The sequence below is a fragment of the Struthio camelus genome, chromosome 2 (genome assembly GCF_040807025.1).
Source record: "Struthio camelus isolate bStrCam1 chromosome 2, bStrCam1.hap1, whole genome shotgun sequence".
Lineage (NCBI taxonomy): Eukaryota > Metazoa > Chordata > Aves > Struthioniformes > Struthionidae > Struthio > Struthio camelus.
The window spans coordinates 119,060,036-119,074,647 of NC_090943.1; the positions used below are offsets into that span (position 1 = coordinate 119,060,036).

General features: G+C 35.4%; 1 protein-coding gene across 1 annotated transcript in view; it reads right to left on the reverse strand.

The window, feature by feature from the left end:
- The window catches only part of SMCHD1 (structural maintenance of chromosomes flexible hinge domain containing 1), an 85,991-nt gene that overhangs the window by 29,195 nt on the left and 42,184 nt on the right, over positions 1-14,612 (reverse strand). Inside the window, exons 23-31 of the mRNA XM_068932291.1 lie at positions 13,268-13,407; positions 12,143-12,277; positions 11,046-11,273; positions 10,181-10,329; positions 8,578-8,666; positions 7,475-7,593; positions 6,560-6,727; positions 5,133-5,258; positions 1,290-1,369 (exon numbers count right to left, since the gene is read on the reverse strand). Of these exons, the coding sequence (XP_068788392.1) occupies positions 1,290-1,369; positions 5,133-5,258; positions 6,560-6,727; positions 7,475-7,593; positions 8,578-8,666; positions 10,181-10,329; positions 11,046-11,273; positions 12,143-12,277; positions 13,268-13,407 (1,234 nt within the window). The remainder of the gene's footprint in view (positions 1-1,289; positions 1,370-5,132; positions 5,259-6,559; positions 6,728-7,474; positions 7,594-8,577; positions 8,667-10,180; positions 10,330-11,045; positions 11,274-12,142; positions 12,278-13,267; positions 13,408-14,612) is intronic.

Sequence of the window (14,612 nt, forward strand, 5' to 3'; positions counted from 1 at the left end):
TTGGTCCCTGCCAGCCAGTAGAGAATGCTAGTATCCTCAAACCCAACACAACTAAACCTAATTTGTAACAGTGATATTTTGGATTTTTGGAGAAAAAATCATCTATAATTATTCAAACTATTTAGATCCCTCATAAAAGCATGCTCATAAATTCCCCCTCTTAAGCCTTTTCTAAAAAAAGAAAAAGAAGGTTTAGCTTTCAGCTTATTTTCCTAAGAAAACAAGGCTTAGGTTATGCTCTCTCAGTATGTTTCTAGTTGAAATTGGCCAGCTGATTCACAGGGACAGAAGTCTTAAAAGGCCAGAAGGAATGTGTGGAAAAGCCGATTTAGTACAGCTGAGGACATGCAAATGCAGAACACAGATTAAATCTCTACAGCTTTCTAAAAATTGGTAGGTGGCTGGAAGAAAAAGTCCCCAGTTATTTTCTTCTCTGAGGGAAAGGCAGACTTTCTGTTCAGTACATGGGTGCACCATCCACCCCCAAAAAATCATCACATAAACAACCCAAAACTAGGCATAGCCTGTGTTAAATCATGCCTAGTTAGCAAGACAAAATAGTAAGTAGAAGATGCAGGAAAAAATCAAGCGTTATCAGGGGGGCCTCAGGGATGCAGGAAGTAGGTAGCGGAGCTATGAGCGCGAGGAGGATATAGAAATAATGGATTTGAAAATTCAAAGGGGACATGTGAGTGTAAGGAGAACCAGGTGACTGAGGTGAAGAAGCAGGAGCCACAGGACACAAATCTACAGGAAATGAGGCTTTATTAGTTACACTGCTAATAAGAATGTATTTTTGGTTTTGTTTTTTGTATTTTATCAGATTGGACATTTTACCTAACTTTTGAAACACTGTTTAGCACCTAGAGGAGGTAGGATTTCAACACTCCTAAAATGTGTTCCTGTCTTAAAGGCACAGTGACTGCTTATAATCTCCCAAAGGCTGTTTATTTTAAACATTTTAAGTGGCTTAAAAACATCATCTACACTAGGTACAGCTTGGTAACTAAAAGCTGAATTTTACCATGACAAAACCCCCCAAGATTCAGAAAGTTAGAGCAGCAGCTTCTTGGAAGACCAAAGGAACGAGCTAGTAGATTTTATTTAAATAAACACGTAATTTCTTAAAGATCACTATCTGGCCTTCCTCCAGCATCTAAATAATAAATGCGCAACCTTAGCTCTAGCTGAATTTCTGGTAGGCACTTTATGAAATGAGCAGCTTAAATACATCTAGCAAGTGACATTTCAGAATTCAATTGCTTTTCCATATAGTTTTCACTACTTACCTAGGTGCATGAATACTAATAACTCCCAGGTTAGCCCTACCATTTTCATCGGTTTTATGTTGCTGGCTTGAAGGAACAATCTGTCAAAAAAAATTTTTGTGTTCTTTTAATGACACAGAAGTAGTATCAAGTCTTACATTAGAATAAAACGTATACTTCATTCGCCTGCATACCGTCTTTCCATTTAAGCAACAACTTCTTTTTGTCTTTGCAGTCTAAATTTGGGAAAGATACACAGTTATACACAAAGATACACTTCAGAGTTTTCCCTGCCAGTCTTCAAAGACAATCACTTTATCTGAACTAGGACAGTTTTGTACATTAGTATGTTTAAATAGTTTATTCGTTTAATTGCTACTTCACAGTGTTTTTTCAATCTGTCCAGAGATTCCTGGGTAGCAAAAGTTAAAAAGAATGATACAATTTGAATAAAGACAACCAAAATATATTCTCCTCCCCTCATCCTAGTCCTACTGCCAAAAATGTGAGACTACAAGACAACCTAGAGAAAAGGGTAATGACAACTGATTATTAGTACAGTACCTTATTAATCAAAACTTATTGACAAACAAGAACCAATCATAAGCATAGTACCTTATTAATCAAAACTTATTGACAAACAAGAACCAATCTCTACATTGTAAAGAATGGCACTTAACAAAATTCTAACGATGAGATAAACTGTCAGTGTTGTTTTAGGATAATAACACAGATGCCTTATAGATCTCCTGTTTGCCTAGCACATTAACCGGGCCAGGTCCCAAGTCCCTTGAAATTAATGGAAATTCTATCGACTTAAAGGAACTTTGGCTAAATCTCCCTGTTAGAAAAGAACTATTACTCAGTGGTGTTCTTCAAGGTGCGACTTCTATGTGCATCCTGTTTTTGCCACACTTACTCCCACTGCACTGAAAGTGAAAACTTACAATCAGCACTACCAGAGTCACACTTCCCTTTACACATTAAATAGCACAGAATCTATCTTTCCTCACTTTCTTCATCGACCACGGTCTTTCAAAACTAGGGACTCCATAGCAGAGAGAGAATGCCTATCATCTTATAGAGACAGGTTACAGTGAATCTTAAAGAATACTCCTACACTCTTAAAGTAAGTAGAAGCTCTTCCTTCTGCAAATGTGTGTGTGTGTGTAAGCTCCGCCTTAGCCTTACTTATGAAATACACTGTAAAGGTATGAAAAGAACGTCAGAGAGTAGCTCAAAAGTTTAGAGGACAGCAAAGGAAGCCACAGATACATCTTGAATTCTCATGACATTAGTTCTTCTCTAAAGAGGGAAATCAACTTTTTCAACAATGATTTCAAACAAGATTGCAAATGTTTGTCATTATCTGAATGGAGTGGCATTAAATTGCTTTCCCTTTGTCATTTCAGCACAGATTTCAGAAAAATAAGTGTCAAGTGTCCACTTACACAAAAAGTGATGTTTTCAAAATCTCTGAGCTGGGTAATTTTCTTGCGGAATTATTTTCTTTCACAAATCTCATGTCAGTAAGTTAAGTCAATGAAACTAGGGAAAAAAATTGCGAAAGCTGGTTCATAATGGATCAGCTATGGAAGCATGAATTTATTCTACAAAGTCATCACAGAAAGGCAATAGCAAAAATGCATGCTTAATGTTTCAAATGGAAGGTAGCATTGTAAAAATATTTTGTTTTCCTAGAAATAATGAGAAAATTGGTAAACATTTCATTAACTCTCCTGAAGACTGCACCCAGCTCAGAAAAGGAACTCTGTATTTGAAATCACTATACACCATAGAATATCAAGTTTTAACTTTACAGAAACAGGTGTTGTTGCTTTGTGCATATCCACTACTGGGGTGCACCTAAGAATGTAGAGACTTTTTGTTCAGCCATATTCATTTAGTTTTGGGCCTGTGGAGGAAATAGGAGTACAGGAAACGCAATCACAGAATACCAAGTATAGGAGACTTAGAGGGCAAGATGTGAAATACAGACAGCTTATATGAGAGTTCCAGTTCCCCGAAACTTATCATTTCCTTTGGAAGACTGTCCATACAATCTACTTGGCCAAATGCCAAGGCTCTGGACAGTTCTCTGAAGAGGTTCGCCAAGATACTCATTAAGATCTAAGCCTTCCCTAGCAAATATGCAGTTTGTTGCTCTATTTCATGAATCAAGTATCTATCCAAAATGATACTGCTGTAGTTGAGCAACGTAGCAGACACATTGTAACAATGATCCATTTTGGGTTTCAGAGTGCCTTGCAGGACACATCCAGCCTTTCTAAGAGATGCTGAAGCATCCTCCTTCCTGGAGGAAGGCCTAATATCTGAAAAGACAAAGCTTGCCACCAAAACTGCTCTTTGATCAGGCAGCACAACCATCTGGTATTGCCATCAAGGTTGTATGTCCTCTCAAGATCAACTAGATCAACATAACTAGAAGCCTAGAGGAGCTGCATTTGCCATCATAAACAGAGTAAGAGAGGCAAACTGAAAAGAATTCAGACTATGAGGTAGGCTTCTGTTGCAAGAGATTCAGAACAGTGAGAAGAAAAATCTTCAAGATATAAAGAAATTTCCTTAAAAAAAGTAATAGCAGCAGTATAGCTAAATTGGGAAAAAGGTGAGACAGTGGCATAGTTCTTGACTATTGAAAAAAAAGTTCTTGGCTGCTACATTTTTTAAGACCAACTGAGGAATGCAAATGCATGGCAATGCAGGACTAAAGACAGACCACAGCCAGCCCAGCATTAAAAAGATCTCACGCTCAGCGGTGGATGAGTATACCCTGTATCGATAACGCACACACAGGCAAGTACTCACTGGAGTAACTGATGTCTTAAATACTTCAACAGCTGCCAGTGTGTATCTAGTTTGTCTCTCTATACCAGACAGGTACAATGACCACAAACGGATAAAAACAACTGACAGCTGTAACTAAGACTATGGCATGAATATTAAGAGTAGGCAAGTAGGCAAAATTGAGAACTCTCACAGAATTGTTGTGATCATGGTCATTCTGCTGATTTAGGAAAGAAACAGCCTGAAAGCTTCTGCTCTAGATGCCTGCTTCTACTAGAAGGATAAACCTTCCTTAATATCTCTAAATCTGAAAGACACCAACAAATCTCTGTTCAACTCAATATAACAGTCTCCGCAAAGACACTTAGGAATGTTTATGATGGTTTGACATTTTCACCCCCCACAATAACAAGAATGCAGATTTTAATAATTAAGTAATCTCTCAAACTACTTTATTTGTATAGACCAATGTACAGATCACTTGGCACTCATAACAGACTCATGGAAAGGATAGTAACCGCTTAAATCTGGATTAGATGTTGCATCCTCGTTGTTTCAATTTGTTTTATAATGCTGATGCTCTTCACAGTGATAACCAACTACAGCTCAAAACTACATTGCAGACCAAAAGCCATATGTTCAGGAACCATAATCAAAGAATCACCAGATAAAAATGATAAATGATACAATCGCCACTTTGAAGCATATCTTTACTGTTATTCAGCAAATTAATTCAGGTAAAGGGCAGTGAGGAGGGATTACAAAGAAGTTCCAGAAGATTAAAAACGTACATAAATTATACTCGGACACCGTACTAAAAGAACATCATTATATTTTTGATAGTGATAACAGAAGGGAGCTGAGGAACCTGTCATGGAAACTACTTTCATTACTCATTGAAATTACTATTATAAGAGATTAACTATTCTTTCATATCTTTATAACATTTTATTCATTCTTCCAAAAATGTCTCAAGAATGAAGAAGGCAATGCAGACATGACAACACAAATTTAGGTGCTTCGATAAACAGAAGTGCACCTAAGACCTATGCTTACCTTTAAGTTGTTAACCCTTATAAGACTGATTTTGACATTAGGTTCAGGAGATGGATTTCCCCACTGATCACACAGTTGAACTACAAGGGGCTTCTGCAATTCTCTACCATTAATCACTGCAACAGGCTGGAAGAGACACAAATGTGTTATTTCATCGTATTCTAGTTGTATTAGACATTCATAGCAGGTCAGGAATCCCCAGACTGATAGAATCTGCCTTTTCCCTACTATTTGCCTTCCATAATAGCTAGACCATGACAGAATTCTGAAACTCCAGGATGATATTTCCACGTTTCTGCCATTCTCTTGACATTAGAAAACATACTGCTTCAATTGAATTGCATGTTCTACTCATATTGACATGACTATATGAAAGGACACGCTTCTCAAGGGGCTTATCAAAGACTGCTTCCTTGTTACAGAAAGAGCAAAATGTCTAAGATTTTAGTCTTCTGATATACCTAGACAATTTTCTAGAAATTGAAAATATTTATGACACTCCCTGAACCTTGTTTCACTTTTCAATAGCTTCCTTCTCCATTTTCCAACACTCCTATCTTTATTCCTGTTTTCTACTCAGAGAACCAAACCTATCTTTTATCTGCTTCCACTCTCCTATTTTACTTTTTGCTGTGACTTCAGCATGATCACTTGGACAATGAATGCAAACACTGAAAAATAAAAGCACTGCAAATGACTAGAGGATATCAAAAACCTCCATCCTTCTCATTTGACGTAAGTGGTATATCCATTCACCACTTTTTGATTGTAATCACTTTTTCAATTCTAAGTAAGGTTGGAATTGCCTTTCCACATTGTAAGCATCTAAAATTAAACCAACAAATACAGGAGATGTGAACTGCCACCTATTTCTACGATTAAAAACAGTATTTTGGCAAACAGCAGGGCAAGGTGGGTGTTGGGATTCAGTCCACTTCCTAGTGGAAGCTTCCATTAAGGAAAAGAAAAAGGCATCATCTGTATAAAGGGGAATGGGGCAGAATAAACCGTGTAAAAGCTTAAGCATTAGATATTATTATATTACATAGTTAAGTATTATACAATAACATAGTGTTGTGAACGCACACTTAAGGGTTAGATTACCCTAAAACAAATTTACTTTTAAAAGCCAGGGTAGTTAGTCACCTATTGTACAAAAAAGGCTTCACATATAGAGTCCCATTTAAAACATGCCTACATAATCAGGCAGGCTGTAAAATACTTATCTAATTTTGCTTGTGTTATGTTGTCCTATATAAAATAAAACACGTCTCCAGGGCTGTCACATTCTGGCAATTTTCAGAAGCATTATATTAAGAAAGCAGTCTTTTCATTTTTGTGTCCAGTACTCTGAAAAGCTCTGGAAATAAAAGACCTGCTGACTAGCGAACCCTTTATTTTTTCCAAGTAAAAACTTTTGGACTTACCTTTTCTAACTCTGGCCAATCCAAAAGCTGCACTTTAGCAGGTGATCCTGCAATTAAATTTACTCTGAGAAAATCGGAAAATTCACGCCAAGCAAAGCACAATTCTTTGCTTCCAGGTAAACACGGTTTAAACCGAATACCTTTGACTCTCATTGTTAGTGTACTTTCCTATTGAGAAATAAAAATAGGATTCTATCAAGAACAAAAAAGTGAAGTGCAATTCATTCTTTTTTTTCCATTACAATATTTTTAGTATTTATGCATAGTGGAATCCCTATTTGCTCTTTTTACTGTGAGACAGCAAACTAAAAAAACTACAATTTTTAGTTTTTTCCCTAAATGTGAAAGGACTTCTTGTGTAAGAAGTGATCAATTTCAAACTTACACATTTCTCAGAAATCTATTTTTCATTGTATAGGAGATTTTACTTAGTTATATGAAGTATTATATTTTAAAAGATATAGCTCACATTTTAAATTAAACTAAACTAATGCAGACAATAACGTCCATAACTCTCCAGAGTGCTTCAAAATATAATGAAATCAACTATACCACCATAAATAAGGACAGAATATTTAAAAAGCAGCTAGAAGAAAACATAGAGAAGAAGAGGAGGAACAGAGAAGAACAGAGGAAAAACAAAGCAAACCTAACTGAACTGTGACGTATAAAGCGAGCCCACTCCCACATCGTATAGCTACAGCAGTGATAAGGTTTTTAATGGATGTTGTTACATCCGTGAGGACAGGATCGCATGATTTTAATGCTTTAAAACTATTGCTTCTCATAGCTTATCAACTAGTGCTTAATTAGACTATCTTTTCCACAGTTTACTGTGTGAAAATTAAGACAATCATCACATATAGCCCATAGAGAAAGAAACTATATTCCATCTTAGAAATAATTATGAAATACCTGCCAAGTTATTTTCAAATTTGATTTATCAAGTCCAGGCCCAGAAACTCCCAGGGAATTTACACAAGAGGATGTCACTGTCTGAACCTGGTTTCCATACTGATCTGTAATCATGACATCTGTTTAAAAAGAAGTTGATTATTACAATGATTAGTAAGTTGAGTATCCCCTTAGCTGCTTTAAGGAAACACTACGTAACATACGGAATATAAATGTACACAACATACACACAATATGGAGAAAATTTACATGAGTAGGGAATCATAAAAAGTACATCTATATAGTCATATCACACAAAACTTTGTGCTTCCCACTTTCGTTGTGAATAAAAAGATTTCTTCATGCTACAGAGGTTTTTTTACAGCCTCTTAGATAGTCTGTCCTGCGTGCTTTTGTTCACGCACACACAGGCTTTTTATGCCTTAAAAAGTAAGTAAGTATTTCTGATTTCTAGAAGTTACCTAAATATGTCTCATGCTTATTAGAATTGACACATTCAGAGTAGTTACAACACTGCACACTACTCGAAGAAGACAAAACACGTAATTTTTCACCAACAGGCATAAATACCAAAATAAAAAAAAACTGCCAATACTGAAACATTTTTACTCTCACAGTGCCTGGAAAAGTCTAATACTTGATGTCTGTCTTCATTGACCATATTATCCAAACAGCAACCACACAGAGAAACCAAGGGAGAATGAGAAGACTGATCCCTAACATGACTACTTCTTAGGCTGAAGCCTTAACTTAAAAATGTACGGAAGACCAAGCTTTTGAAATAATCTGAACGCTCTTCTGACCTTTCAGTTTCAGAATGCACATCCTTAACTAAATCTTATTAACAATTTGAATTCCACTGAGAGAGACGTCCCAATGTACAAATTTAGAGATGAATCATACTAGGAAGTTAACTAAAGAATTGTAAAATGATGATTACAGAAGTCTAATGATCATTCCACGAGTGAGAATGTAAAACCTTTTTATTTCATGAAAGCAGAAGATAATTCACTCTTGAAGACATCTGTATACATAACAGTCTAACAAGGGCAGAGAAACAGAAACATGTCTTGCAAAAAAGCACAGGATAGGCAAATACTCACCAATTTCACTCTGTAGTTCTTCACCCATCTGCAATGTGTTTGATCCTTTTAATTTGCATTTAATGTGCTTGGGTTCATCAGGAAGTGGTCTAAGTTAACATACGAAAATTGATTTATAATAATTTTCATGAAGTCAATCACTTAAAACACATTAGCAGATATAACAAAGCATGCTGTAGTTATCATTCATTAGCAACTGGAATTTTTCATAATTTTAGCCTTGCATATGTTTAAAGGATAAAGTCTCATGTGTATACATGTCACATAGTAGCCTTCACCTCTGTCTTAGCAGGTACGGCTTATCAGAGACTGCTTGCATAACGAAACACAGTAGAATTGTGAGATTTTATTACTTTTTTGCTAATAGTTTGCCTACCAATATTTAACACAGATTAGAGCCTGAGCCAGATAACAAAGTAGAATTTAACAGTCTGGACTATTTTAAACCTTGAAAAACCATCTCCAACACCTTTAAGCCAAGGTAACATACAATTGCCTACACATTAAAACGCATATTTTAATGTAAAAATGATTATATTAACATTAATCCTGATACACATATACAGATGTATCACAGTCTTGTTAAGAAAAGCATTTGCCAAATTCTTAAGAATCTAATTACACCTTATACAGACTAAAAATTTAGTCTCCCCTCAAAAACAAAACCAGAGCATTCTAGCAACAATAAACAATTGTTTAAAAAAAACCCAACAAAAACAAAAAACCTCCAGATTTCCACTTTCCCTTTCGCTACAATAAAGTAGAAGTGATCAGCCTAAATTATCCCTAACACTAGTCTCTCCAAAATATTTTTCAGGTTGCTTTTAAACCATCTCAGCCTTTTCTTCTGCTTACTTGATGAAAGTTAACATCCTCTATGTCCTGGCTCCCAAAGATCTAAGAGTTACTTGAGATCTAAGAGTTAGCTGGCACAATATTTTTGACTCCTTTAGTGTGTTCAAGATTAAGAATTATGTTGATAACTAACAACCACGTCAGAATGACCTCTCAGTTAATTTTTATGGCAACTATAGCAGAATAGGAGCTAAGTAGGAGTTCCCTAATCTGACTGCGGCTCCTTTTTAGTAAGGAAAAAAAAACCCTATAAAAACAGTCAACAGTAAATCGCCAATAAATCTACTTCCTATCAGGTACAGATATTTGCGTTTGGATAGATAAAGCCTATCTTTAGCTACAAAGCAATAACCCTTGAAAGCTGTAACAATTTGCTTGTATTTATAGTGTTATTTCTCTTTGGTGATCGGTGACCTGACTCCTCAGTAAGACTGGCAATCATACAAGCTTAAAGGTTTATGAAAAGTTTTCAAAGATGGCAGTATTCTCCTTCAGTTTATGTATATTTACAAATGTAATTACAGGGCTAGATACAAACATATCATGACAGGAGTTCTTCATGTATGTAATATTCTCATTTGTAATCACATTTTGTCTTACAAAAAAAAAAAAAATCCCTCCCTACGTTCTCCTGCTCTTTTCCCAACTGATTTCATTATTTCAGCTTTTGTAGAAAGACCCTGAAAACACAATTCTACAATCCTTTGCCAACAATGCCTTTCATAAAGTATGTTTCAAATGGACCAACCTGACTGTAAAAGCACTCTCCAAAGAGACATGGTCATCAAGATAAGTAATAAGACAGTAACGTACATCTTTTACTGATGTTGGTACTTTCACATCAGGTAATAATCCCTGAATCAAATTGTCTCTGTTAATTCTGGGTGTCCAGTTAACCTAAAATAAAAATTTCTTAAATTAATCAAATGTTAAATTATTAATCACTAGCTACACAACACGTCTGTAGTCACTCAAAATATACTGAAGCCTAATACAAGTAACAGAAGCTTTCAGTGAAAGCCTAAGCTTTTTCCAGCAGTAACCAACACTAATTGCTCAAATACCAAAACTTACTCTAAACTAAACCAAAACACATATTGAGTTTTCCTTATTGCATCTTTATGAGATAGCAAAGATCTGATAGAGAAAAATGTACTGTAATTAGTGGAGCTCTGCCTTGGTATCAGGCTCCACATCTGCGCTTAGACAGAGGGATAAGATAGGTAACAAAATCTTCATGAAGGAATATGCTTGTTCAAGGTTTCTAAATGTTGGGGAAACCCCAGATCTGAAGAATCATAACTGTGTAGGAATTACTGTATTGTATTTAAAAGAGCTGGAAATTGCTAACTCGCTTTTCATAGTATTACCCTGAAACATTTTAAACATTTTATTAAATGCCCTTATCTCATTAGAGAGACAGTTTTAATAAAGGATCTTTTAGAATTTGTTAACCAGAGGGTAATGTTCACATGATTACTTGTACAGTCTTGAGGAACATCATTTGGAATAGTAGTCTGCTGTGAATAGATTTTAAAGAATCAATCTTTTGCTAGGAAGACATTCTACTCCTCACCCCCAATATTATACTAGTTTTATTCAGAAATACTTGCCTTAATTTTTTCTGCCACAGCTGGAGTTATGTGTATCTCCCTTTCTCCTTCATCATACATCTGAAATATAAGGTTGTGCATGACATCTCCAGCAACCCAATTAATTTCATCCTGATGCTTAATTTGAATAGCTTTTTGTCCATCCATACTTAAGACCTGCAGTCTTGCAACATGACTGCTAGGAAGAAGTTTAATAATCTTTTCCACTGGTGGCACATCTTTACAACTCTATGCATGGGGAAACAAAAAGAAGACATAATTAAGAGATTAAGTATACATGTATATCTCAAGTCAGTGAAGACTATATCCCTCCATCCAATAGTCTACTATGATCTATGGTATTACACTGGATTATCAGGTGTTATCAAGTATGAAGTCGGAGCCTGACCTGTCAAAAGTAAATCCAAAGGATAAGCCAGAATGCTTATAATTTTTAAAGGACGCTGGAACTGAAGCCACCTATTTATAAAACCTTTTCTCTTCTAAAAGCACTATGTTTTTACAAATGTTGTAATTTACAAATATTTCTTATGAGTGCATAAATAACCTTTAATATAGGTCATTTTGCCACCTTTGTATCTGTTTACACCTGTTTCAGGATTAAACACCAAAGGTCTTATTTTCTCCAACAGTGTGGCTCTCCTGATTACCAGAGAACTGGCACGTTCAACATCTTTAAGATTGAAATAATTTGCATTAATTATTTATTAATTTTAACCTGTGGAAAAATATATCCGCAATATCCTTCTTAACTAAGTTTTCAGAGAACACGTCGTCATGTCTATTCTGGCCCTATGTGTTTATGCAAGGAAGCCAAGTTGTCAGAAGGATGCAGGGAGGAAAAAAAGGAAAAAAAAATTCCCAGAAACACTTAAGGTACTTCAGATATACAGGGTGATGGGTGAAGAAAAGATGGCAAGTTCGTCTTCTTAGTTTCCTAGAGAGGAACAGGGCAGCCAGCTGATTCTCAGGCTGATTATACCTAAAACAGTGATTTATTAACTTGCTTCATGAAAGACTTTGGTTCACTAAGAAGACGGTATACTAAACTGCGTTTCCAATTTTTCATTCATCCCAGCATCCCAGTCAGTACTTACAGGTATTTCAATCCTTGCTCTGAGCATCTGGTCTTTCTTTATATTCTGCACATGTATAACTGGACCAGTTAAAATGTTTGTTCCTGCATTACTGCAGTCCACGGCATACACAGGAAGGTTTGAAGCACCTAAAAACTATTTAAAATGTAAAATTAAACTTCTAATTTTTTTTGAAGACTACTAGGATTTTTCCAGAAATAATAATTATTTGTGCAACTCTGAAGACATATAGGATTATTCACAGATAAACTTGAAAGAATTCTGTTTTCAAGAAGCCTGCAATATCAACATCTGCTTTTTCAGTTGATAAGAGATGTGTGGGAAGGAGGAAGTTCTAAAAATTACAGTTTGTTTAATGAAGATATTACTACATACACACTAGTCTCTTCTGCCATTATGGCAATGAATTTTAATCAAGCTGTTAAAATAAACCTTTTAAACAATTTTCTAAAACACATACATTAAAACAGAATTTAAATATCAAGTTCAACATGTCATAACACTCCTGCATACACAGTCAACAGGAATAAAATGTACTCATATAGATAACGTGTAAAGAGAATACAGATACAGCTTGCACAGGGAGAACCTTTTCTGTCTGTCTGTCTTCCTTGCTGGAAGACCAGTTTTGCTTTAATCAAAAAAAAAATGTTGTATGAGTAAAATCACGTCCAAAAGAGCAAAAGATTTGCTTCTAAAAGCCACAGTAACATACACATTCCCTTCTGAACTTACAATAGTCTTTACTACAACAGTACTTACAATAGTCTTTATTAGTTTTTAGGCATTAAACCTTCATTTCATCTTTAAATAAATTTAAAGTATGTTGCCTGAAATTTTTTTCTGAACAAATTTTAGAATTGTATATGAAAATACAACCTAAAATATCTTAAAATTGTAGCTAAAATATCCTTCTAAGGCTAGGTTCTTAACGATTCTGAGACTTACTGAATGAATCATGGTAGATGAGGCAAGGGAGTCACAGTTATGGCTGTCAAACCTCAAAAACTTAAAAGCACTAATACAGACAACAAATTCTGTCTAAATGTCAAAACAGACTCTTTCCCCAGCCCTTTTAAAAGCAAATATCAAAATCCCTGTGACACATAATATAATGCAGTTTACCTTACAGTGAACTATCAACTTTGGCTGTGCTGTTATATTTCCTGATTCATCCAGTACTTCAACCTGAAAGGGGAAAGCTGTGCCATTTTCAATTTTTAGAATTTCAGAATCTGGCTTTACTTTCAATTGACGGGGAGGACCTGTAAAAATGGAAAATTACAGAACTGTGGTTATATTTTAGATAACTTAGAAGATACTGGATTTCAGTTTTTGTTATCTGGAAAAGTGAGTTTGAAATGCCAGGCTACCAAGATATCTGTGGTAACAATCAACTTGGCACAATTCAGGGGTATTGGTTTATGCCCAGAAGTTCTAGATACGTACTGTCCCTTGATATATATACCACCTGCTACTCTTTTGAATGAGTTTGGTACAGAATAGTTAGAAAAATAGGATGAATTTCATCAGATACAGGATATAAAAACATATTATAATGCTATCTACACAGTACACAGAAGCAGTTACATCATGAATAAATTTGAAGCTTTCTCCTGACATAAAAAACGAAGATATTAATGTTCACATATCTGATCAATCATAATGTGCAGCATGATACCAACACCACCACAGTTACAACTTGCACGCAAAGAAAAGCAAAAGTAAGTTTTGATGGTACTATACAGATGGTAAAATGAAGGCTGTTAAAATAAACCTACTCCCTGAAATGTATAATTATTTTATTGATTTTAAAAAAGTTAGAAGGAAGTCAGAGACTATTATCAGAAGACAGAAGTTTTGAAGAAACAACAACAACAAAGGTCATTTTTCAGAAATAACCTCTACACATTACTCATTTAACGTTTCCATTTCAACTTCACTGCTTGAAGGAATGACTGAATAGCTTTCATTCACTCCTTCCTCAAAAACCAACTAAAGAAGCCAAGGATAAGCTCAATGAGAAGAAAAAGGTACTGAAGCCTCTCTAGACTACTAAAATCCAAAGATTCTAATAGAGGATGAAGACGCCTTCAGTCCAAGGTAACAATTAAGCAATACACAGTACAAGCTGTCTGAAGTCAGACTGTTTCACTTAGTTTTCTAAACATAGCCTTAACTCCTGCCCCACAGATAAATAACAGCAGAATAAATGGTGAACTGTTGGTCTAACAAAGCCTAGAAGTACACAAATTCTCCCCCAAATGAAAAGGAAACCTAAAGTTGGGAAGGTTTGGTAATCTGAGAGGTGAAAACCCAAGAGTTTCCCCTTCACACTATACCTTATCTACCAAATCCAGAAAAACCCAGATAACAAGGGATAATAGGAATCAGCATCTTTCCCTGAAGGGCCTGTGATTAGAAGTGAAATTGTTTTTTGGGTATTAATCATATAAGGAACTCCTCAGTA